The sequence below is a fragment of the Asterias amurensis genome, chromosome 3 (genome assembly GCF_032118995.1).
Source record: "Asterias amurensis chromosome 3, ASM3211899v1".
Classification (NCBI taxonomy): domain Eukaryota; kingdom Metazoa; phylum Echinodermata; class Asteroidea; order Forcipulatida; family Asteriidae; genus Asterias; species Asterias amurensis.
The window spans coordinates 23,302,764-23,327,945 of NC_092650.1; the positions used below are offsets into that span (position 1 = coordinate 23,302,764).

Consider the following 25,182-nt stretch of genomic DNA (forward strand, 5'->3'; position numbering starts at 1 on the left):
TTTTGTTTCATTCAGTCTTTTTACTTTTATTGTTACACAGTACATGATAATTGTGCACAAGGTGCACAATAACAAATAGGAAAGAAGAATACCTTTTCAATTTAAATACAAAGGCAGTGGACACTATTGGTAATTATTCAAAATAATTATAAGCATAAAACCTTACTTGGTAACAAGTTATGGGGAGAGGTTGATAGTATAAAACATTGTGAGAAACGGTTCCCTCTGAAGTAACCTACTTTTCGAGAAAGAAGTAATTTTCCACGAATTTGATTTTGAGAACTCATATTATTTAGAAATTGAGGTCTCGAAATCAAGCATCTGAAAGCACACAACTTCATGTGACAAGGGTGTTTTTTCTTTCATTATTATCTCGTAACTTCAACGACCAATTGAGCTCAAATTTTCACAGGTTTGTTACTTTATGCATATGTTGAGATACACCAAGTGAGAAGACTGGTCTTTGACATTACCAATAGTGTCTACTGTCCTTAAGGATGAAGCAAAACCCTAAAGTCAATTTCAATAATGATCTATAGATTTTCAACAATTTTGTTATCCAATATAAAAAGATTTCATTGTTTTAACAATTTTATAAATAATTTATAATATAAAACATTCTAAGTAAAATCTATGGGCCTGGCTCTGACTGGTAAATTTTATGATTAAATATACAGAAATTATTTCATTTAAAATGGCATTATTTCACATTATTTCATTTAATCTTCCATTTTTAAAATACTATAAAAATGATAATTTTTCCTTTCTACTCAGTGTGATAAGCAGTTTTGTAAAAAGGACAATTTTGAGCTATAAAGATATACAAGACTACAAAATACTTGTTATGTTTCCTGAAAACGTGCAACACTTATTATTATTTTGTTACATGACAACTTATTCAACAATATTTATCTATTTGAGCTTGTGTTTTCACACTTAATTTAAGTGTCGATTTTCTTTTTTTTAAAGTATGTAAAATATCGGGGCCCAATTGAAGAATCGTGCTAAGGAAGCAGGGAATTCCGTGCTTACGTCAAGCGTATTTCACGGGTTAGCAGGGAATTTTAGCGTCTGTGCTTGTGGGTTCCAATCCCGGTCACTTGTGTCCTTGAGCAAGACAATTAACCCATGAAGCTTCTCTCTACACCCAGGTGTAAATGGGTACCTATGAGGGCAGAGTTGGTTCTTGTGATTGGTTAGCTTAGTGCGCTACATATTTGGCAGCGCAGACTGTATACTCCCCAGGCAGCTGAGATGGTTTAAGGAATGATTTAAGGCCCAGTGACCAGGGGTACTTATGTCGGAAGCGGTTTGAGACCCCCTTCAGGTGTATAAAGCTACATAAAAACAGATTATTATAACTCCATGAGCTAGGCATTCTAGGTGTGTAAGGCTATATAATACAGATTGTTATAACTCCATGATACTAGGCATTCTAGGTTTACACAGCTAGCTTAGAAATCCGGGCGTGCATACCAGTGGAGAATGGTGATTGTAAGCGCTGAATTCGGGAGTAAGCAGAGCCATGAAATTGGGCCCAGGTAAACCATATTACTACGACAAGTCCTTTACTAATTACAATTAACAGCTATGTTCTTATCTGAAGGACTGTTAGTTACCACCTGTTGGTCTCCATTTACTACCATCGTTGTAACGATTCCATTCTCCTTGACCGCATCACTTCCTTTCAGCGTCTTGGTTCTCTTCTTCGGAGTTGGAAGAATGAGTTTTTCCAAGTTTGCAAATGGGTACTCGATAGCGAGGGCAAAGAAGAGAGCCACAAAATACGACACGGAAACCACTCCAGCAAAGTAGAAAGTCTGTGAAGATAAAGGGATAATCATATATAATAGGGCGTCATGGCCGATGGTTTATTTAGAACATCAAATTTAAGTTCTGGTGGTTGTGTTGGTTCGAATCTCGGTAATGTAACCCGTGTCCTTGAGCAAGATGCTTTACTTTAGTTGCTTCTCTTCGCCCAGGAGTACAACTGGGTACCTGTTTTGTATGTAAATTATGCCATTGTGAACAGTCCTGAGCAACACAATTTGTTCACCAAGCAGGTAGTCGCGACTTTTTCTATAGTAGTTGTGGGGGCACGATTTTAACAACCAAGTACATGTAGTTGAAAAACAGTAGTTGCGACTCGACTAAGCATTCAATAGTCGCGACTTTGACACTGGTCGCACTAGTCGCCCCGGCCTTATCAATGCATTTGTTATATTATGAAAAAAGTTTCACTACGATGTAAGAGAAAGCGTCACTTACGGTCAGGTAGACTGAGAAATGATAAGTAGTTGCGAAATTGGAGTAGAAGTTCTCGATAATTATTGGATGGACCATGTAGGCTGCGAATGTGATACGGCCAAGAGGTACCCACACACTCCACGATAGGAACTTGTTTATCCAACCTGAAGAAAAGATTTGTTAAAAAAATGAATAAATAAATAAGTTACATTTCCTCAGTGGCCTTGTGGAAGTGTCCTGGTCTACTGGTTAAGAGCATCGAATTAAAATTCTGGTATTTCTGATTAATGGCAGAGTGTGGGTTCGAGTCCCAGGTTATGACAACTGTATCCTTAAACGGAAGGTACACTATTGGTAATTGTCAAAGACTAGTGTTCTCACTTGCTGTATCTCAACATGTGCATAAAATAACAAACCTGTGAAAATTTGAGCTCATTTGGTCATTGGAGTTGGGAGAAAATGATGAAAGAAAAAAACACCCTTGTTGGACGAATTTGTGTGCTTTCAGATAGGAATAAAAGACTTCTGGCTAGAAGTCTTTTATTATTTTAGTGAGAAATTACCTCTTTCTCAAAATATATGCTACTTCAGAGGAAGCCGTTTCTCACAATGTTTTATACTATCAACAGCTCTCCAATGCTCGTTACCAAGTCAGTTTTTAAGTTAATATTTGTTTTTAGTAATTACCAAACGCGTAACTTCCCTTTAAGCAAAACTCTTAACCATTGCTTCGCCAAAGTAACTGCCCATGATCAGCTGCAACCGCTTTAATGAAACGCTAGGATTAATCCTATCTCGACTTAGGTTGACTATTACCAGTTCTTACTTAGGATTAATCTTTAGGTTTACATGTTACAGTGCAAGGCTGGGACTCGTCCTAAGTCCTAAGATTAATCCCAGGTTATATAGTAAAGGTTTGTGCTAACACCATGTAATGATAATCTCTAAATGGGTTGGGGTGGTTCAGAAAAGAACCATTGGTTAGAACTCGACATATCAATATATGCTCTGATTCTCTTCTGGAGATAAGAAGATTTATTTCTTTTTTCTCCAGACGACAATCAAAGCATACTGATCTAAATGGCGAGTTGAAATCACTGGTTCTTTTTCAGAACCACCCCAACTCATTTAGAGATTATCATTACATGGTGTTACCACAAACCTTGACCATAATATTGTATTTCCACCATGCAAAGTTTCCACTCCTACTAATCCTAAGTTAGGAAAGTGTTTGGTGAAATCGACGTCTGAACTCTTACCTCCGTAGCCATACTTGCATGCGTAGACCACCCACGCTAATGCCACAGCCCACACAAACCTACTGACTGCAGCGTAGATGATCGTTGCAGTTTTAGTCATCGGTGTCTTGTAGCTGGGATACAATCCATACACTACACCGATTCCCATACCGGCTGCCGCCAGCCAACCAAGTAGGGTGAGAAACTGAACAAAGAGAAATGAGTGTGACTGATTGGTTTTGGAGATCAGCTGAAAGACTAAGTAAACGAAACCTCCTCATGCCACATTAAAAAAAAAAATGTTCTTTGTCCTTTTTTTTTTTTGCGGATGTTTTTTTTTTTCGGATTTTGGAGGGAGTTTTTTTTTTATATATTTAAAAAAAAAAGTTTTGTTGACATGCTAAATATGAAATCAAGAATAAATAAATCATTACAATCACTATAAAATAGAGGGTTTGTGTGTTTTTGAGGTTTTCAATAGTTTTGTCAAACAAATTTAACTCCTAGATGACATTTTCTGTAAACTTTTTCAAACAACTAAGCACAGTGTAGCCCAAAATTATTTAAAGAATTGTTCTTGCTTCGCCAACATGAATAAAAACCTTCTTTAAACATCTTATCAAACCTGTACATTTTGAAAAAAATATCAGCTAAAAAATCTGGGCAGTAAAAGTATAAAGAGATATCCAGACATGGGAAAAAAGAAAAGAAAAAAAAAGAAAGGAAAACGAAGAGGGGGGTCGGGGAGTTTTGAACGGTCAGGCAGGGACGATCAACACTTTTATTTATTTATGTGGCCTTATCATGGTGGGAGTATAATCAGGTGACGTTTGCCCTCATAACCAACACTACTCAAAAAAGAGATTTTGACATGGTGCTCCCGCTTAGGTAAGAAGTTAATACTATTGAATCTGTCTTCCCAGAACTAGGTCATTAGTGCAATTTGTATGGATTTCATCTGACTGCCTAAAATTGTCTATTTTAAGGCTTCTGGGGTCGATTTCACAAAGAGTGATGACTAGTCCTAATTATAACACACCTCTTGCTCGTTTTGTATTCTAATTGGCTGAAACACAGTCACGTGGGATGAACTAATATACGCTAGTGATCGCGCGCGCGTGTTTTGCGGGAATAGTACCAGAGCAGGCACTAGTCTTTGCAAATAGTGCCCGCGGTAACAGCGCCCTCTGGTGACTTGAACCGTGAACAAACTACAAAATTCCTTTTTCTGTTCTTATTTGACATTTTAAGACCGAGATGTGTTATAAAACACATATTGACTGGCATTATTCGGTAACTAGTGTCCTCTATTCCCCCTCGGGCCTGTGAGTGACCAGAAGAGGGGCCTATTTCCATCGGCCTTCGGCCTCAGGAAATAGATCGCTCTTCTGGTCACTCAAAGTCCCTCGTGGGAATAGACGTATACTAGTTACCTCATTGCCAGCCAATATGTGTATACTAGGAGATATGAACAACTTAAGGATAGTCCTAAGTTAGGACAAGATAAGACTAGTCTTTACTCTTTGTGAAATCGACCCCTGATAAATGGAGTTTAGTGATCCAGAGTGGTCTTCGAAGCATTTGTTTGACAAAAGAAACACTAACATTTGTCTAAGTAAGACATTTTTTCATTTTTTGAATACATTTTTCTTCTTCGAATTTATACATGTTTTTCATTTAATGACCTGGGAAGGAGAGGGGAGGGAGCAATTCTTAGTTTGCAAATTAAATTTTCTTATTAAATACACTTCGGATAAGTTGAACAAACTGCTTTGGAAAAAAGATCTCTGCTCTGAAACTTAAAAGGATGTTTTTTTTACAACTACTTTGTGGAAATTTTACGTACAAAACACAAAACAAAGCAAAACAAATCCAACACAACAACCAAACACCCCAACAAACAAACAGCTGTAACCAAACTCTTACCGGTGACATTTTGACCTTGCGTTTGCCGGTTCTGTACATAATGTAGCCCAGTCCAATCCCAACCAGGTAGGGTGCGATACGACAGTACGGCTTGCCGTATACATAGTCAGTGTAGCTTTTACCATCCACAGGCCTGGTGGAAAACAGAAACGGAAAAATACACAAACAATTTACAATTGTGACCCGCTCTGTGAAAATGAGTCAGATGTAGGCAATTTCAGGAATTGAGTTACATGTATGTGCATGCTGGAAAGAACACATCAGCAACAGTAATTTGGTATGTGTCTAAGCTTTGGGGTGTATCGCGTTGCTGAGTTACTCCCGTTTGAAATTAGCCACTGCACCATTTTTTGTGAAAAACGAATTACAAGTCAAATTATATTTTAAACTACAATTGTGTGCAAAAGGATACTAATTAGACATAAGTATGATCACAAAATTGTTGTTTTCATAGCTTTATTGCCTAAAAGTAAGTGTTCTAAAGGTTAACCATGCAACTAAAGATCTTAAAAAGAAATAAAAATATATATGCATTTTTTTTTACATTCTCCACATTAAACTGTCCATAACTTAATATTGCATTGGGCGACATGTGACTCATTTTCACATAGTGGGTCACAATTATGATAACATTTGGGAAAAATATGAAGTCATGTGAAGTGCCCTGCGCTTTACAGAAACTGAAACGGGAGCATAATCAAAAAAATACTAAAGCTGTTTATACTTAATGGCAGTGGACACTACATGTATTGGTAATTTCTCAAAATAATTTTTAGCATAGAACCTTACTTGGTAACGAGTAATGGGGGACAGGTTTATAGTATAAAACATTGTGAGAAACGGCTCCCTCTGAAGTGACATAGTTTTCAAGAAAGAAGTAATTTCCCACGAATTTGATTTCAAGACCTCAAGTTTAGAATTTGAGGTCTCGGAATCAAGCATCTGAAAGCACACAACTTCGTGTGACCAGGGTGTTTTTTCTTTCATTATTATCTCGCAACTTGACCAATTGAGCTCAAATTTTCACAGATTTTTTATGTTATGCATGTGTTGAGATACACCAAGTGAAAAAACTACAATTACCAATAGTGTCTAGTGTCTTTAACAGTATTACAGTAATCCAAAAACAGAATTTGAATTTCAACGTTATATACATAGAGTTATATATAAGAACTAGAGGGCGCATGAGTGATGCTTCGTGCACAAACGCCACGGGACCGCAAGATGACAAGCGCGTCATTCTGCACGCGCGTTGAGTATGAAATACACGTTTGAGGTTTTTTTTATTGAACGCTCACGCGATGCTGTTTGTTCAACTTACAAAATGGCCGCACAAACACACGCTGTGAGATAGCTGTTTTGTCAACTTAGAAAATGGCCGCCTGCTTGCATACCGGGGCGCGTATATAGGCCAGTGCGCGCTCTAGTTCTTATATATAACTCTATGGTTATATAACCTCCCATTCAGTCCAAAAGCATGATACAATTTAGCTGGAAACTACTTACACCAGAAGGCCCAGTAAATTGAGGGTGAAATCATTTTCCGCAACGATCCAGCCGCTAGTTATCATGGAAGCTAAGAGAGTTGCAATCAGAGAGAGCCATCCAAACACTGGATAACTGTAGGGGGTTGGACGAAGGGTTGAAATGTCAATAATTAAACAGGTCATCAACTTGACTCAGTAGTTTCTGTCTCTGCCTTTTATCTCCTGGGAAAGCATAAAAGGCTGAGCGGTTAAGAGCACCGAACTCAAGCTCTGCTGTAAAGTATGTGATCAGCAGAGTGTGGGTTTGAGTCCCAGGCGTGATATTTGCGTCCGTAAAGCCATTGGACACTTTCGGAACAGAACAAAAATATGAAACCAAAAATAAAGAAATCATCACAATCACTATAAAACAGAGGGTTAGTGTGTTTTTGAGGTTTTCAATAGTTTTGTCAAACAAATTTAACTCCTAGATGACATCTTCTGTAAACTTTTTCAAACAACTAAGCACAGTGTAGCCCAAGTAAATATTTGAAAAATTGTTCTTGCTTCGCCAACATGAATAAAACCTTCTTTAATCATCTTGTTAAACCTGTTCATTTTGAAAAAAATCACCTGAAAAGGTTGTTTTTTATGATTAAAAAAAATTAAATAACAAATGAGGTTGGGGGGTTTTGAACAGTCTGGCGGGGACGCTCAACAATTTTTTTTTTATGTGGCCTTATAATAGTGGTATTACACATGTAGTTATGAACAAAACCTAAATGAAAGATGACAAAAAGACAACAAACTTACTAGTACAATGGAGCCATCAGAAGAGGACTAATGATGAAGAACTGCATATCATTGGCCAGGTACCATGTCCAAGCAATACACTGTCAAAACACACGTGTATACACATAAAAGGTCAAATGCAACATTTCAAGTTTTAGAATAAAGGCAGGCCCGGGTTGTAGTTAGAAATAGGCGTGTCAATCATTTTCCTGGGACAGGCTTGGAAAGTCATTTGGGGATAAATTTTAAATGCAGAAAAGAATAACCAGGTTTTGGTTTAAATCATTGACAAATGACAATCTTGGGGAAAACGTTTCATGTCAAAATGCTGACAGCCGGCACTTTCGGACAACACTATAAGGTTTTCGTAAATAATGAACTTCTTATAAAAAAGGGGTATAATTAACGGTCAATAGGGATAAAGGATGGATCAATTAGTTCTGGGGGTTTTCTTTTCATTTTAATTAGTTTTTTGCTGCATTTTGTGCGTGTCTGTAGTGTTTTCATTTAGTCTGTGTGGCGGTCAGCAAAAGCTAGCGTTGTTACACCCTACCGGCATGACTATTCACCTATTCACCAGGGCCCAATTTCATAGAGCTGCTAAGCACAAAAATTTGCTTAGCATGAAATATCTTTCTTGATAAAAACAGGATTACCAGCAAAATTTCTATTTGTTGCATATTTCTTGTTAATACTAGTAATCAGCTGTTGTTGAAATTTGGTTGGTAATCCTGTTGTTATCAAGGAAGAAATTTCATGCTAAGCAAATTTTTGTGCTTAGCAGCTCTATGAAATTGGGCCCTGCATGCATGTTCCTATTGAAGCAAATTCGCCTCTTCAGTTAAAATCGCAGTAAAGGAACACACTGCCTTGGATCGGTCGAGTAGGTCTTTGAAAATTGTTCTGTAACCGTTTGTTATAAAATGCATATGGGTAGAAAGATGTTGTAATAAGTAGAATACAATGATCCACACAAATATGCCTTGAAATTGCGTGGTTTTCTTTTTACCTCGTCGACTAACACGGTCGGCCATTTATGGGAGTCAAATTTTTGACTCCCATAAATCGTGTTAGTTCAAGACGAAAATGGAAAACCGTGCAATTTCGAGTGTGTGGATCATTATATTCTACTTTTGAAACATCTTTCTAACCATATGCATTTTGTAACAAACGGTTTCAAACGCTTTTTATAGACCAACTCGTCCGATCCAAGGCAACGTGTTCCTTTAAGTTTCACTATGAGGAATGCGAATAACAGCATCATATTCAATTCAACTTTGCGGCATGTCGTGGCTGAGCGATCTATTTTTGTTTTGCACTAAAAGATACAGTGCCTTATTTCATTTTTCATAACATTGTTTGTTTCTGGTCATGCTGGTTGTGAAGCCAAGAACTCTCAAAACATAAATATCCCCGTCAACAAGTATTTATGGAAAGGAGAAATACGATGGAACACATAATTAACCATCCTTATATAGCGCATAACACATATTAATAAAACATGTCCCTATAAGCGCTCTTTAGAAAAACACAATAGAATACAAAGATAAGATGTAGTGGGTTCTCCCTCATGAATTTAATATTTGTGAAGATCTTACCTCGGAACCAAAAGACGTTGGCCAGAAATTACTGATGTACAGCAGGCTGCTCCACCAGTATTTAGGACAAAATGGTCTCTGGGTACCCACCTGCCATATGGGACCCTCACCAAAGAATTGAGGTATGTACATGTAGATGAGGATTGTGAAAGCAAACAGGGGGGTCAACCTGCAAGATTATTAAAGCAGGACAAAGAAAAAATTATGATTTATTTACCTTTTTACAAAAAATCAATTGGCTCCTAATTAAAGCCATTGGACACTTTCGAAACAGAATTTTTTTTTTTAAGTGCACAGATTTACACCTAACTTATTGGGTTTACAGAAGGTAATGGTGAAAGACTTCTATTGAAATATTATTCCATGAAATGCTTTACTTTTTGAGAAAACTTTAAAACAATTATCAATTCTCGACAACGAGAATTACGGATTATAGTAAACACTTGTCATGACACGGCGAAACGTGCGGAAACAAGGGTGGGTTTTCATGTTATTTTCTCCCGACTCAGATGACCGATGGAGTCTAAATTTTCACAGGTTTGTTATTTTATATATAAGTTGTGATACACGAAGTGTGGGCCTTGGACAATACTGTTTACCGAAAGTGTTCAATGGCTTTAAAAAGCGTTAAAGTGAGATGGGTTTGATACCATTTTTAGATCACGTTTTTGGCCGTGACAGGAATTCCTATAACCACAATGTGAACGAAGATGTGTGTAATATAATTTACCTAGAAGTATCAGCTTCATTAGTCGTCAAGTTTTCGAGGAAAAAAAAAGTGAAAATCACAATGTGTTCAAGAGAATCATACAAATCCTATGTGTACATGCTAAAATAATTTTTGTAACATGGTTTTACTATAATAGAAAGGTTTGCGGTAACACCATGTAATGACTATCTCTAATGAGTTGGGGTGGTTCTGAAAAGAACCGTTGGTTTCAACTCGACGTTTCGATCAGAAGCTTTCTTCAGAAGACGATCAGAACATACTGATCGAAACGTTGAGTTAAAACCAACGGTTGTTTTCAGAACCACCCCAACTCATTAGAGATAGTCATTACATGGTGTTACAGCAAACCTTTCTATATCATATTTCCACCATGCAAAGTTTCAAATCCTACTTATGGTTTTACTAATTCATCAGGAGATGAAACAATTATTTTTGCTTAATTCTAACAGTTCTACTTGACTGGGAAATGATAATCCTCACTCCACTGTACTTCAAAGTGAAAATGGGAACAGTGTGAAACTAGAGGCTAGAATAAGTAGGATTTGAAACTTTGCATGGTGGAAATAAGATATAGAAGAGTTTGCGGTAACACCATGTAATGACTGTTCTCTAAATGAGTTGGGGTGGTTCTGAAAAGAATCGTTGGTTTAACACGACGTTTCGATCAGTATGCTCTGATCGTCTTCTGGAGAATGCTGGACTCTGATGCTGCATGCTGCTTAAGTACTGGGTGGCGGATTAGCTTGGTGATGCACGAAGGCGGGAAATACAGGCGGGAAGTTGAACTGGATGATGCGTGGTGAAACCTGCTGTGGAGCCTTGGGTAGTGTGTGGGGGGTGTGTGCTCACTGAACTGTGTCAGTAGGAACAAGCACAGGGGATAGAGAGGGTGTGGGGCCTAGGTGACTGAGGGTATAGATGACCCAAAGCAGTCTAATGGTTGGGGGTCTAGAGGCTAGAAGAAAAACCGTCTTGTGTCTCTTTTCATCTGTTCCTGCTTCTTGTATTCTTACCTCCAGTATCGATGGAAGTAGAATAAAGCCCATCTCTTCACAGTCTTCAATTCCTCGAAACGGGGAAATGTGAGGTAGGAAAGTAGAAAGCCACTGTAATGAAACAAGTAAACACAATTAAAACCCCATAGAAAATGAAAAAAGGTATCCCGCCGAAATCCCTCCGGGATCCCAGTTTAGGTAATTCGGAAGAAAGTAGATAAGGGGCATTTCTTGGCTGTCACTTTACCGAAAGTGTCCAATGGCTTTAACAGATCCAGAGCTCAATGGTTCAAGCCCCGATCCAACTTTGGTTTGTTCAAAGCCCAAATTATTTCAAATTTACCCAGTCAGTTTCACTTTATTACGAGATATTATGTTATGTGGATCTTGAGAAACAGCTCTCTGTTCATACCTCTAAAATGTTTTGCAGCGAAAGTTAGACATTTGTAAACTCAACACTAAACACTAAATACTGAGAAAGTAACTTTTGAGGAAGTTCCCCTTCTACTTTGAACCGAACAATTAACAAACAAAATTACCTAAGAAAGAAGAAAGAATCCACAGAGTAGAATGCATTAGCAACAGCTTGAAATCCAAAGTGCGTTTGAATCCAAGCAAACAATGCTGCTGTATTATCTGTAAACAAAAATAAATCCACACACTTTTCTTACTATTGTAACACAGAGTTTTAGCAAGAACTATACTCAAAAATCATATCAAATCCTATAACTGTACTCTTGTTATTGGTCAGTATAAAACGTTGTGAGAAATGGCTCCCTCTGATGAAGTAACATAGTTTTTGAGAAGCAGGTAATTTCCCACTTAAATAAACAAAAGACTTCAAATGAAGCCTTTTATTATTATTCATCTGAAAGCACACTCAGGTTTTTTTGTTTTTGGTTCACTTGCAACTTCGATGACCAAGAGTCCAAATTTTCACAGGTTTGTTATTTTATGGATTATATGTTGGGACACACCTAGTGAGAATAGACCTTAAATGCATTGACGTCATCCAGCGTCAATCTTAGAGGTGACGAAACAATTGAAACGTACAGATTTGTACGCACGGCGCACAGGATTGGCCAATGAACAACCTCCTTTTGACCTCTAGGTGAGGGCGCCCTACTGAAGACGTCATGTGCATAAGGTCTATACTGATCTTTGACAATTACCAAAGGTGTCTAGGTGGCCTTAAATGTTTAAGAGGCTTATTTCTCACCGGTGATCTGAGTGGAAAATCCAAAGATGATCGTGTGACCAAGGATGACCCAGAACATGCTGATGACTCTAATACCATTGATGGACCCAACGCTTGCGTCTCCTTGCTTTGTGTCCATGAGCTTGCTCAGGTTACGGTTAAATGCAAAACACAGGAGAAGTCTAGCTGCCAGACCTGGATTAAAAAAAATGAAGATTTGCTGAAACTGAGATTGTGGGGGCAAGAAGAACACATACAAGCCTGGAGGGCTTCTTTACACAAAGCTTAAAGCAAAAGGCCTGAAACTTGAAGGTTGAAGGTTTGATTAGTTTTCTGCCATTCTAAATTCAATAGGAAGGTTAAATTCTACAAGAATGTCTTTTGGGCTACAAAAAATTGAACAGTATAAAGGCCATACTTTTGTTTTCAGGAGTCATTGGTTTCAACTCGACGTTTCGATCAGTTATGCTCTGATCGTCTTCTTATTTATTTTCATATTTTTGTTTTCAGGAGTCATTGGTTTCAACTTGACGTTTCGATCAGTTATGCTCTGATCGTCTTCTTATTTATTTTTTTATTTTATTTTTTTCTCCAGAAGAACGTTGAGTTGAAACCAACAGTTCTTTTCAGAACCACCCCAACTCATTAAGAGATTAAGAGATTAAGACTCATTACATGGTGTTACCGCAGAAATTGACATGGTTTAAGGAGTGATTTAAGGCCCAGTGACCAGTGGTAATAATAATATGAAGCGCTTTGGGACGCCCTCTCGGTGTGAAAAGCACTATTTAAAAATGGGTTATTATAATTATAATTATTATTATTACATGTCATGGCCTAGTGGATAAGAGTGGTTAAGAGCTCCAGATTTAAGCTCTAGTGATTGATCAGCGAGAGTGGTGGTTCGAGTCCAGGTCGTGACACTTGTGTCCTTTAGTAAGACACTTAACAATTGATCGCTTCTTAAATATTAAGGAGGTAGTGCTTTGTGCTCTACCAGCTGACTGAAGATACGCAAGCCTACATCCGTATGGACTTTAAAAGCTAGGAGTAGGTGGCAACGGCCCCTGGAAAAATAATTGATTGTAGCCTACACCTTGAAGTGGCCTTCAGGCCTTGTGTGTCTGGCGACTAGATTCAATTTGGCTCAATTGGATCCCATTGAACATATCCTAAATTCCACACCAATCTCATTGAATCAATTTTTTTTCAATGGGAATTTTTTCCTGGGGCTTGAGAAAAAAAACAAAAAAACAAACTACCCACTTTGTTTACTCTGCGTCTGGACATCCTGAATGACAGTTCCGGCATCATTAATCAACAGTTCATCGTCGTCTTCATCATCGTCATCGTTCAGAATCCTCCAGGGTCTTGAGAAGTCTCTCCTGCTGATGAGGCGTTGCCTCGATGGAGTCCTGGCCTGCCATTGGAGATACTCATCGTAGAGGGCGCCAGTTACCATGAGCGTCGCGATGAGACAGCAGAAAGTTCTAGAGCAGTCGAGAGAGGAAATAGTTAAAAAAGTTATAATAAAAGTAACTTCACGCAGGAATGGTTCACTTTCTGTGAGTGAACTGGATAAGAGCAGTTCAAACAATAAAAGATGAATTGCAATAGGGGCCATCGAAACCCTATTTGATGAATTGTCTATGCATGAAGAGCTACCATTGGCAAAAAATCACGCGCAGCGCGTACACGCTGCACTCTTCCCTGGTTAATACATCAAAGATGGCGGGCGGCCGAAGACACGTTTCGCAACCCCTAATGTGCAATGCAAGGCATTTGTATTTGGAGAAACAGGATGAGAATGTCCTTGAGTTCATCTTGCACACAGGCAGTTCTAACTCTATACAGGGCTGGAATACTGACCTCTGACCTCTGTTGCCCTGGCCTTGGTGCCCCTTCAAAAGTTCCCATAGACTTTCCAATGGAAGAGTACTTTGCAAAATGAAAATGGTCATGCCCTCTCAAAAATGAAACTCCAGGCCCGCATACAGTCTATCACTTAATTTTCATTCTTCACCAATAAAACAGCCAATAAAGGATGACCTCAAATATATAAATATTACAGTTTTCTAACAGCTGCAGTTCATCCAGCCGTCGATTTCACAAAGAGTTAGGACTCGTGATATCTCGAGTTAGCTTAAAGTCTGCATGCTACAGTGCAGGGTTGGGACTCGTCCTATTGTAAGTCCTAAGATTAGTCTTAAGTTAGGAAGAGTTTTGTGAAATCGACGGCTGGAAACATAAAAAATATAACGAGTCTTTTACCTCACGTTAAAACATGGTAAAAATGGGTTTTTCTCCAGAACGCTCCAAGCCAAATTTCTGAAAAACGTGGGGTCAAACAAACCTGCGCGACAAAGGAATCGTGACGTCAGTGGCGGCTATTTGGTGCGGAAATGCCAAAGCTGGAGAACTGTGTTCTAAACCAGTAGGGGAAAATCGTCACTGGCGTCTAGGGTCATTAAAATAAAAGATAAGCCGTTTCTGACTCTCGGTTGAAAAATCCGCGCGGCCGGGTGCATTTTTGACTCGAGTTATTTATTACTAAATGCAAATTTTGAGAGTAAACTGGTTATTAACCGGTATCTGCGATGTCTATTTGGCCATAAAAAGGTAATAGTTGACATATTGAGATCATCCTTTATTGGCTCTTTAAAGACTTTGGACACTTTTGGTTGTTGTCATCAAAGACCAGTCTTCTCATTTTGTGTATCTCAACAAATGCATCAAATAACAAACCTGTGAAAATTTGAGCTCAGTAATGGTAGTCTAAGTTGCAAGATAATAATGACAGAAAAAACACCCTTGTCAGACGAAGTTGTGTGCTTTCAGATGCTTGATTTCGAGACCTCAAATTCCAGATCTAAGGTCTTGAAATCAAATCTGTGGAAAATTACTTCTTTCTCGAAAACTATGTCACTTCATATGGAGCCGTTTCTCACAATGTTTTTTTCTAGTGTCCACTGCCTTTAAGAAAAAAAACTCTTGCTAACAACCCAGACAAAGGTGCTAAGAAATATCTCTACCGAAATAGTTTGCCGCCCAACACCAGTGCAGCAGGTCACGTGGCTAAGCTCCAGTGAACTTTGCAATGGGGCAATGTTTTTCAAGCAAAAGGTTTTCAAGGTCAAACTCAGTTTTGCGATCTACTCATTTTTAAACAGTGAAATCTTTATAAAAAGTAGGAACAAATGTGCATTTTGGGGTCAAAATCCAACATTCAAGTGTACTGCGACTGCGCTTTTAAACTTGGTAAAGCCGAGAGCCCCCGCCCCCCAAAATACACCTAAGAAAAAAACAACAGCAGTAGTAGGAAATTTCAACAACAACAAATAACAATGTATATTTGGTTTGCGGTAACACCATGTGTGTATCTACTTGCCGGGTAGAGTTTGTTCTTAGAGAACTGTTTTGCTTTATTCTACTGCCGCGGAGTAGATAATCGGAGGTTCGGGAGACTTCTCAGTTCTGAAAAGAACTGTTCTGCTTTTTAACTATTACCAGGGCGGATGGTATAGAAAATAGACTGGACTTCTACTTTAGCTTATAGGATCGTAATTAACTGTACTGTCCCGGAGTCGGTTCTTAATTGGTCTCAACATTTCGACTAGCTTGCTCTAGTCATTGTCATGGTGTTACCGCAAACCAAATGTACATTGATACCTCACCATGCAATGCCTCAAATCCTATAAACAAATAACAAAACAACAAATAAGCACACACCCCCAAGAAACAAACAATCAAATTTAAAACAAAGAAAATAGACCATCATCATGTTGCAGCCAACTTGAATTTTCCCATTGATATCACTGCTACCAAACCAAGGCTGGAAGAACAAAATAGTTTGGTTCCAAATTGCAAAATAATTATAAGCATGCACTATTGTTATTCGGTACGTCAGGAACATGACCAAGATGGAGGCAGCATGATAAAGGTCCAAAAAGCTCATCAGTTAAAAAGATCCATGACTGATAGAGACACGATCTAGTCAGGTGGTAAACAGACCATTGACAAGCAGACAACGCTTGGCTTCAACAATTGCATGTACTCATGACGCAATCATTGTTTTTCTAACCCAGCATATCTGATAAGATAAGAACTGTTTACTCTTTCTTGAATAACTGTCATGTGATGTTATACACACATGATCTACTATGTATGAGTGACCTTTGATAACAACGGGCTTGATGAGAGATAAACTTCATGACACAGATATACGAGAAAGGATGCTCTCTTGTTATCAGCAAAAAGTTTAATCAAACCAGGAGCTTATAACATGTATATTTATAGACGGCCAAACAGTTACAAAAGAGGTGATAACATCAGTCCACTGGGGAAAATTACAACAATCAGATTATCAACTTTAACTCCCCTAAAGCAAAACAACAGCACTTATATGAACATCAACAAAAACACAGTAGAACAATGGATGAACTCACACGGCACAGATAAATCCAGCACTATAAGGTATTGGTGGGTTTTTGGTGCACACGGCATAATCTTCTTGCAGCGCCTCTGTTGTTATTATCCCGTCCAAAACCTTCATTGCATCTTAGAAGATAAAAAATGGAGAAGAAAAAAAAATACAAAAAAAATACAAAAAAATAATAATTTGGTTTGTATTCAAGTAATGAAACCACAGGGGGAAACTGACTAGGTACGTGTACATGTATGCCTACATTTTCTAATTTTGGGTTGAACATAGCCTTGCTCAAGGCAGTCGCATTATTCGCTCCGAAAAGACGCCGCTGTAACAAGCTTCTGCTCATAAAAACGGACCCATACTTCATTTATAACACGTTTACTGTTACTTAATGATACTGTTGCTTTATTCCGTTATTCATGTAATTGTAGATATTTTTCATGGCAGTTGTCAGTTTGGAAATAAATGTTTATTCGAATTGAACTGAATTGAATTGACTTACCTAATATATCCTTCAGCACAACATGGATATCATACTCAGAACAGTTGGCCGGAGGACATATTCCCCATCGGATGGCAATTTGATTGAACATACCGGCAGCAGAATTAGCGGTGACAGAAGAGGTCTAACAAGTAAAGTCACAAGAAAAATAAAGATCAAGTGCCGTTCAAAGCTTTGCATGGTGTGGAGAATAAGAAGTAACTAAACTATAATACTTAAAGGCACTGGATACTATTGGTAATTACTCAAAATAATTATAAGCATAAAACCTCACTTGGTAATGAGTAATGGGGAGAGGTTGATAGTATAAAACATTGTGAGAAACGGCTCCCTCTGAAGTGATGTAGTTTTCGAGAAAGAAGTAATTTTCCACAAATTTGATTTCAAGACCCCAAGTTTAGAATTTGAGGTCTCGAAATCAAGCATCTGAAAGCACACAACTTCGTGTGACCATGGTGTGACAAGGGTGTTTTTTCTTTCATTAATATCTCTCAACTTCGACGACCGATTGAGCTCAAATTTTCACAGGTTTGTTATTTTATGCATATGTTGAGATACACCAACTGTGAAGACTAGTTTTTGACAATTACCAATAGTGTCCAATGTCTTTAAAGGCACTGGATACTGTTGGTAATTTCTCAAAATAATTGTTAGCCTAAAAACTAACTTGTTAGCGATCATTGAAAAGATGTTAATAGTATAAAACATTGTAAGAAACGACTCCCTCTGAAGTAATGTCGTTTTCAAGAAAGAAGTTATTTCTCACTAAAATATTTGAATTTGATTTTGTGACCTCAGAATTTGATTTTGAAGACGAGCAGAATGGACTAAAATGTTGAGGCAACGACAGCTAAGAAACTCTCAGAGCCAACCCTGCACCCAAGTGTCCCAAAAGGGGTTTACACGTGGGCCCAATTTCATAGCGCTGCTTAACAGTGACCAATTTTTCGTGATGTCATTTGCTTTTTCGTGTGCTTACGAAGCAGCAGGATGAAATGGAAATTGCGCATCACAGCGCAAAATCTGCTGCTAATCAACTCTATGAAAATGGGCCAATTAAGGTGGTATACCCGGCAAGTTTATTCGTTATAGTTACTAAACTGAAATGAAATTTTCAGATGTTAAGTCTTATTGTGAATCCCTACATCTGTAAGTTTAAAACAATCGAACAGAGACCTCTAATAATTCACCTTATTGTTTTGATGCAACAACATGGTTGCATTCAAACTCATTTGAACAAGGCAGAAGTTAAATCCTTCAATGGCCATGCACTCATCATAGTGGCCGAGCCATGCCCAGTTCATTTGTAGGAACCCAGCTGCTGGTTTCCCAAATGCATCCAAAGCTGAGGGAAAATGGAAACAAAGTTTCAGCTATCATTAAAAATATACAATTTAAAGGCAGTGGACACTATTGGTAGTTACTCAAAATAATTATTAGCATAAAACCTTTCTTGGTGACGAGTAATGGGGAGAGGTTGATGGTATAAAACATTGTGAGAAACGGCTCCCTCTGAAGTGCCATAGTTTTCGATAAAGAAGTAATTTTCCACGAATTTGATTTTGAGACCTCAGATTTAGAACTTGAGGTCTCAAAATCAACATCTGAACGCACATCAACTTCGTGTGACAAGGGTTTATTTTCTTTCATTATTATCTCGCAACTTTGATGCCCAATTGAGCTCAAGTTTTCACAGGTTTGTTATTTTATGCATGTTGAGATCATAGAGTAATGTTGAGATACACCAACTGTGAAGGCTAGTCTTTGACAATTACAAATAGTGTCCACTGCCTTTAATTGGTAAAAAACTTTGAAGGAAATTACATCTTATTAATTAATTATCTTTTTTGTTTGTTAAATTTACTAATTTTGCATATATTCTAAAGGCACTGGACACTTTTGGTAATTACTCAAAATAGTTAATATCATAAAACCGCAAGGTTGTAGCTACCACGGTCGGAGCCGGTCGGCTATCACCGGCCCCAGCTTTTGCCGACCGGGATCCAACAAAAAATATCAAACTCCGACCGGCATAAATTTATGTAAAACTGTTTTAAATGCCATTGAAATAAGTGAAAATAAAGAAAACAATCATGTAAAACTCCTAATTAGATGTGTATTTTATTTCTGTAAAAACAATCAAAACAATTTTCTCTCCAAAACCGCGATCTTCTCCGTGATTGTTGCTTAAAAATAAGCCGCTTGAATGCTGCGAGTTCTTGGAGTACTAAAAAAAACACGCACAATCTTCGGCGTGCGTGTAGTATCCATGATGCACAAAACCACATGGTAATACTCACACGGTCACCCACTGGTTCATGCAGCATGCACAGCACATAACACACACAGTCCGAAGTCCATCTTAACCAAGATTCTCACGCTGTGATTGGCCATTGATGGCTGTTAAAGGAACACGTTGCCTTGGATCGGACGAGTTGGTCAAAACAAAAGCGTTTGTAACCGTTTTTTATAAAATGCATATGGTTGGAAAGATGTTTTAAAAGTAGAATACAATGATCCACACAAGTTTGCCTCGAAATTGCGTGATTTTCCTTCTACTGTGCGAACTAACATGGTCGGCCATTTATGGGAGTCAAAATTTTGACCCCCATAAATGGCCGACATGTTAGTCGACAAGGTAAAAGGAAAACCACGCAATTTCGAGGCATGTTTGTGTGGATCATTGTATTCTACTTTTACAACATCTTTCTACCCATATGCATTTTATAAAAAACGGTTACAAACGCTTTTCAAAGACCAACTCGACCGATCCAAGGCAACGTGTTCCTTTAATAAATCCATATTCATGATCTTCTTGGCTAGCCTTCTTCACAACACACGCTCACGAAACGGAGTAAAGAATTGGCGAACGTTGTGCATCACGCCTGCAGACTGTATGCACAATGCACAGCCTTGGAGGAATTCTAGTAACATGGACAACTTCTGCCAACAGAGGGCGTTGCGGGCCAAAGTTCATTGAATTGTTTCTCAATGTGTGTTGTTGACCGATCGTTGATTCACGAAGATTTTGTTGCAAACGGAGATCAGAACATGTTCAAAACAAACAATTCTCAAACAACAAGTTCATTCAAATGGTTGTTGATAATTTAGGGCATAAATTAAGAGATAAAGTCGTCCAATTTTAGGGACTTCACTTCCGTGTTTTTTTTTAAATATTTATTTTTAGTTTCAATTTTTTTTGTACCATACATGCAGCAGGCTAGTGAAAAAAACCTGCGGGCGATCAAGAATTTTGGTTGACTCGCCCGGCGGGCGGTTGAAAACAAAGGTATTCTGATGGGCGGACAATGTTGGTGGAGTCGTCGAAGTTGCATTACATTTTTATTTAGAATTTTATTTAGATGATTTTCCTGTCTATTAATACTTGTTGAAAAAAAAAATGAAATGACAAGAATCAATTTTTGAGTTTATTGAATGCACTTCGTTGAGAAATAAATTGTCAATGAATACAACTCAGTGAAACATGGCTTTTCTATTTTACTAATGTGCTCCTTTTTGACTGGAATAGTCTAGATTTTGCGGCAGTGATCGGACATGTGTCCCGTCATCCTGTGTTTCTGAACTTGTCTCTCCACTCTGCATTGCCTTCTGATGAATTTATGCAGCTGCAAGCTTTTCAATTGATAAATTCAACACTCAAAAATTCTGCCTAGTAGTCTACCTACCCTATTTTGAGATGGGATTTAAATCGTAAACAGAATATTAATTTTATTTATTTTACCCTAACATTTTACTTTAAAACTTAATAAGTATTTATTTTCTATGGCTCCCTGGACATGTTTTTTCCTTTGACAATGGCTATGTCAAGGCACAAATAGGCAAGAGAGAGCCTGGGGAACCCATCAAAGCTTAAACAAAACCTAAAAATCTTCAGCTTCCAAAGGTGCTGCCCCTGTTGATCCCACCGGGTTGTGAGGCACTACGCTGCCCCTACATGTACACCCACCCTCTCGACCATGCTCTCGACAAAATTAGCCGGCATCCAATTTGACCTAGCTACAACCTTGATAAAACCTTTCTTGATTATGAGAAATGGGGAGAGGTTGATAGTATAAAACATTGTGAGAAACAGCTCCCTCTGAATTTCCATTATTTGATTTGGAGACCTCAGATTTAGAACTTGGGGTCTGGAAATCAAGCATCTGAAAGCTGGGTGTTTTTTCTTTCATAGTTATCTTGCAACTTCGACGAACGATTGAGCTCAAATTTTCACAGATTTGTATTTTATGCATATGCCCCCCCCACTCACTGTTTTGCTGTACAAAGTGTTTTGATTTTTCAATGCATATTATAAGAAGTTGCAATGGCCACGATAAAAGATTATTTTCAAAGAGGAAAATCACAAGTTCCAGTTGAGCTACAATGAATTTTTTTCCTTACCCATGACAGTGTCATTTTCAAGAGTTTTTATGTCGCCAGAGAAGAGTCTTTTGAGCTCTGCAGAGCAGGCTGGGGATATCGTCTCATTGTCAGCTCTCAATGCTGCAGGTAGTAGGGCCGGCGATCTTGACTTGTACAGCGATTTCAACAGAGGCATTTGGTCTGCATTGTTTTCGTCCGTCGCGTGAACTGTTGCTAGGAACAGCGCAAAGCCCAGCAGCAGCAACAAACCTTTTTGCGTTTCCATTTTGGCAATTGTTGGCTTGATGTTATTGTAAAACCTGTCATAAAGAAATCAAACAAGAAATACATTATAAATCTTTGAAAAGTGCACAAGTATATGGGCCTAAGGTGACGTCATTGATGATTGTAGTTGACAAAGTGATGATCCTGTGAAATTGTCATATTATGAATACCTACAAGAATCAAGGTATACTTTCTTTTGTATTTTGATATCAGACGTGCTGGGGGAAAGGATACGGAGTGAATTGGACCGATTTATGGGGCTAACGTAACGCGAGAATGGCCCCACATGGTAAATTTCAAGCGATCAATCAATTGAATAAACAATAAATAAGTCGTCCACTTTTTTAATGAATGACAAAACAAAAAATTAATATTTTTACGCAAGCAAATAAACCAAAATAAATATTCCCCTTTTTTTTTGCACTGAAAACACTTACTTTTCACAAATACATTACGTCAATTTCTCATCAACATCTCTGACTCATGAGACCGATGTTAAAAGCGGAGCCATTAATGATTAACATAACACAAGTCAACAGCTCAACGAACATATAACGAACAAGGTAGCCTGCCGTCGTATCCAAATCCAAACGATGTAGTATGTCCACTAAATATGGTCGTACACATGGCTCTCATAATTAATTTGTCTTTGTTGTAATTGTATACCCACCGGTGGCCATGGTCATTACTGCTAGCTAATTTGATTTGATTTGTGACTATTTTGATCATAGAATAAAATAATAAGGACAGACTCCAGTTTTTGACAGCTCTAGCTCTGCATGCAGCAGACGAAGGTTGGAGGCTTGAGCCTTTTTGAAACGACTGTGACTTGGGTTCAGGCATAGACTTTGGTCTGCCTGATTGTACAATCTCCTACCCAAACTACGAGCCCTATTTAAGCCTGAAACTGAGTGTTAGCTGTAGTTTCGAAAAGGGCTTTGGTCGGGCTCCCTCCTCCACGTTCCGTACAACAATGCGTAAGCGAAGTGGGGAAACATACAAGATGAACGTATCGTTCCTTGGCCCTCGCTCGCTCATCCCTAACAGACACTCATACAATTCAGTTTTTTTCTTTCAAGAAATGACCAGGACCCAATTTCATAGAGCTGCTAAGCCCAAAAATGTGCTTAAGATGAAATTTCGTCCTTGATAAAAAACAGGGTTACCAACCACGTGGAAATTCGGTTGGTAATTCTGTTTTTATCAAGGCAAAAATGTCATGCTAAGCAAGTTTTTTGTGCTAAGCAGCTCTATGAAATTGGGTCCGGGTGGGCGGTTCGTAAAGGGTGGTCATCAGCGAACGTAACATAGTCATCGAGGCCAGCGCTGAGCGTGCGGTCCCGGCCGCAATTTGGTTCCTTTTTGTACATTATATCATGGAGGAATAAATTATGATTATATAAACATTAGTGGCAAGGAACACAATAATAAAGAACAGGTTTTGGAAAACTCCAGATGTAATTGAAACAGTGGTTTATTTTAGATGAAACAAAGCAAAACTAAAATACAACAAGTTAGTAAGGCTATGGGGATCGTGAAGGCTATGGGGCAAAAAAGCCGACAAAATAAAGTATATATGTTTCATAAGCCATACAAAAAGTCTCCCGCAAAATAAATGGAGAATGATGTTGTTCCATTCGCACGAAGGGAGTGGGAAAACGACTACATGAACTTATACCAATATACTATACAAACTCTCTTAGTTCTTCAATCAAAAGAATGCATTTCGATTAAATGAAATTGTCAATTCAAGAACCGTTACAGTTAGAGACGAACACCGTTTCGTCGATTACACAAAAATTAAACATATCCGTTACGGCGCATAACTCTATGGAGACATTTTTATATTAAAACAATTTAAGGAAAACACAATGAATACCTCAACAAGTTGTAGGGGCGGGTTTAACTAGCCAGAGGATTAGACTCAGTAAGAGACATCAAAAGGGATTTATACCAGCTGGAAATTAAAGTAACGTCATTATTAAATAATACTACAGTTCGTTGATGGATAATTAATTAAAGCCATTGGACCCTTTCGGTACAGAAAAAAAAAAGTTCACAGATTTACAAATAATTTACAGGGTTTACAGAAGGTAATGGTGAAAGACTTCTCTTGAAATATTAGTCCATGAAATGCTTTACTTTTTGAGAAAACGGTAAAACAATATAAATTCTCGTTAACGAGAATTACGGATTTGTTATAAACACATGTCATGACACGGCGAAACGCGCGAAAACAGGAGTGGGTTTTCCCGTTATTTTCTCCCGACTCCGATGTCCGATTGAGCCTAAATTTCCACAGGATTGTTATTTTATATATAAGTTGTGATACACGAAGTGTGGGACTTGGACAATACTGTTTACCGAAAGTGTATAATGGCTTAATGTACGTTCTTCACATTAATTCCAAAAATGTTTAACCAGAAATATCTCACGGAACCAATAGAGTCAACTTCTTGGCGCATAGTTCATTTAAACACAATTGTAAATTTTACAGCCCAATCTAAGTGGCCGTCTCGGCAGAAAAGGATGTTGAGTGGAACCAATTTAAGTCCACAAAATGTACCAAAATGATAAGCAATTAAAATTGACGGCGGACACATCGCAATGAGTGCTCGTTTTCAGGAAGTGCCACATTCCTCTATGGTTCTACCCACACAAATGTTTTACGAAAAGGTCCAAAAATCCTGGAACCGCGTTTTACTAAATGTATTTTTCTACTCAAACATTAAAACATTTTCTTACCGTGTAGTCCGGTTCCAACGTGCTGCTCACTTAGCAAACTTCACTTCCAAACGGCCAAGTTGGCCGTGATATTGCACTTTGTATTGACTGTTCGCTTTTCTTGCATAATCAGTCACGAGCCCCCCGCGACATGCCTTCGCGCCAGGTACAGATCGCTTGACTGCAAATGTTTGTCAAGGTCGAAAATACCCCGACACCAACTCAACCGGAACGCATGTAGAATGCTGGTTGTAGAAATCATAAACCGGTAGCAAATTGGCACATGAAAGAACGGGCATAAAGTTCGACCACTATAAAATCGCTGTGTTTACAATGGCTGGTCGTCATCGCAGTGTACACAATGGCGATTGCTCATCACTGAGTAAACACAAGTATGATTGCTGACAAGTCATAGCAAGTAAATACTTCTCTGCATACGATTCAATCATAAAGCATAGCCAATGGCAAAACTGTTCACCTTTGATCACTTCTCAAATGACGAATTAATATTGCTTGGATTTTTGAACTATTGAGGTTCTGTTCAAAATCCTTGACAGTATCTTTTAGTTGCAGCATAGAGGTAGATAAAAAAAGCTCTTCAAAAGAAATATTAAAGTCTATCAAGTTTTTGTTTGTTACCAGACAATAAACAAACCCAAACAAAACAGTAATTGAAAACATCACCACATC

At 38.2% G+C, this 25,182-nt stretch overlaps 1 protein-coding gene across 3 annotated transcripts; it reads right to left on the reverse strand.

Annotated features, from left to right (window-relative positions):
- On the reverse strand, window positions 1-24,723 carry LOC139935440 (nose resistant to fluoxetine protein 6-like). Of its 3 annotated transcripts, none has more exons than XM_071930047.1 (16): window positions 24,514-24,723; window positions 21,523-21,803; window positions 18,312-18,466; window positions 17,122-17,245; window positions 16,636-16,747; window positions 13,457-13,680; window positions 12,212-12,385; window positions 11,532-11,628; window positions 11,011-11,103; window positions 9,268-9,436; window positions 7,691-7,770; window positions 6,918-7,031; window positions 5,412-5,544; window positions 3,507-3,690; window positions 2,269-2,411; window positions 1-1,820 (listed from the first exon to the last, which is right to left on the reverse strand). In XM_071930047.1, exons 2-16 carry the CDS (start codon window positions 21,767-21,769, stop codon window positions 1,572-1,574), a joined length of 2,298 nt encoding a protein of 765 aa, XP_071786148.1. In that variant the 5' UTR covers window positions 21,770-21,803; window positions 24,514-24,723; the 3' UTR covers window positions 1-1,571. The 3 variants fall into 3 exon arrangements, with proteins under 3 accessions (XP_071786148.1, XP_071786147.1, XP_071786149.1); XM_071930046.1 differs by lacking the exon at window positions 24,514-24,723 and adding an exon at window positions 22,439-22,555; XM_071930048.1 differs by lacking the exon at window positions 24,514-24,723 and adding an exon at window positions 22,206-22,399.
- Window positions 24,724-25,182: the final 459 nt, after the last annotated feature.

What these genes read in the sequence shown, in the direction of transcription:
- LOC139935440 (XM_071930046.1), bottom strand. Translation starts at nt 22,497, where the DNA reads ATGATCAAAATAGTCACAAATCAAATCAAATTAGCTAGCAGTAATGAC. An exon ending in GCTGGATTTATCTGTGCCGT is followed by an intron (nt 13,681 to 16,635) that starts GTGAGTTCATCC and finishes CGACTGCTCTAG; the next exon opens with AACTTTCTGCTGTCTCATCG. An exon ending in CTGATGGCTCCATTGTACTA is followed by an intron (nt 7,032 to 7,690) that starts GTAAGTTTGTTG and finishes AACCCCCTACAG; the next exon opens with TTATCCAGTGTTTGGATGGC.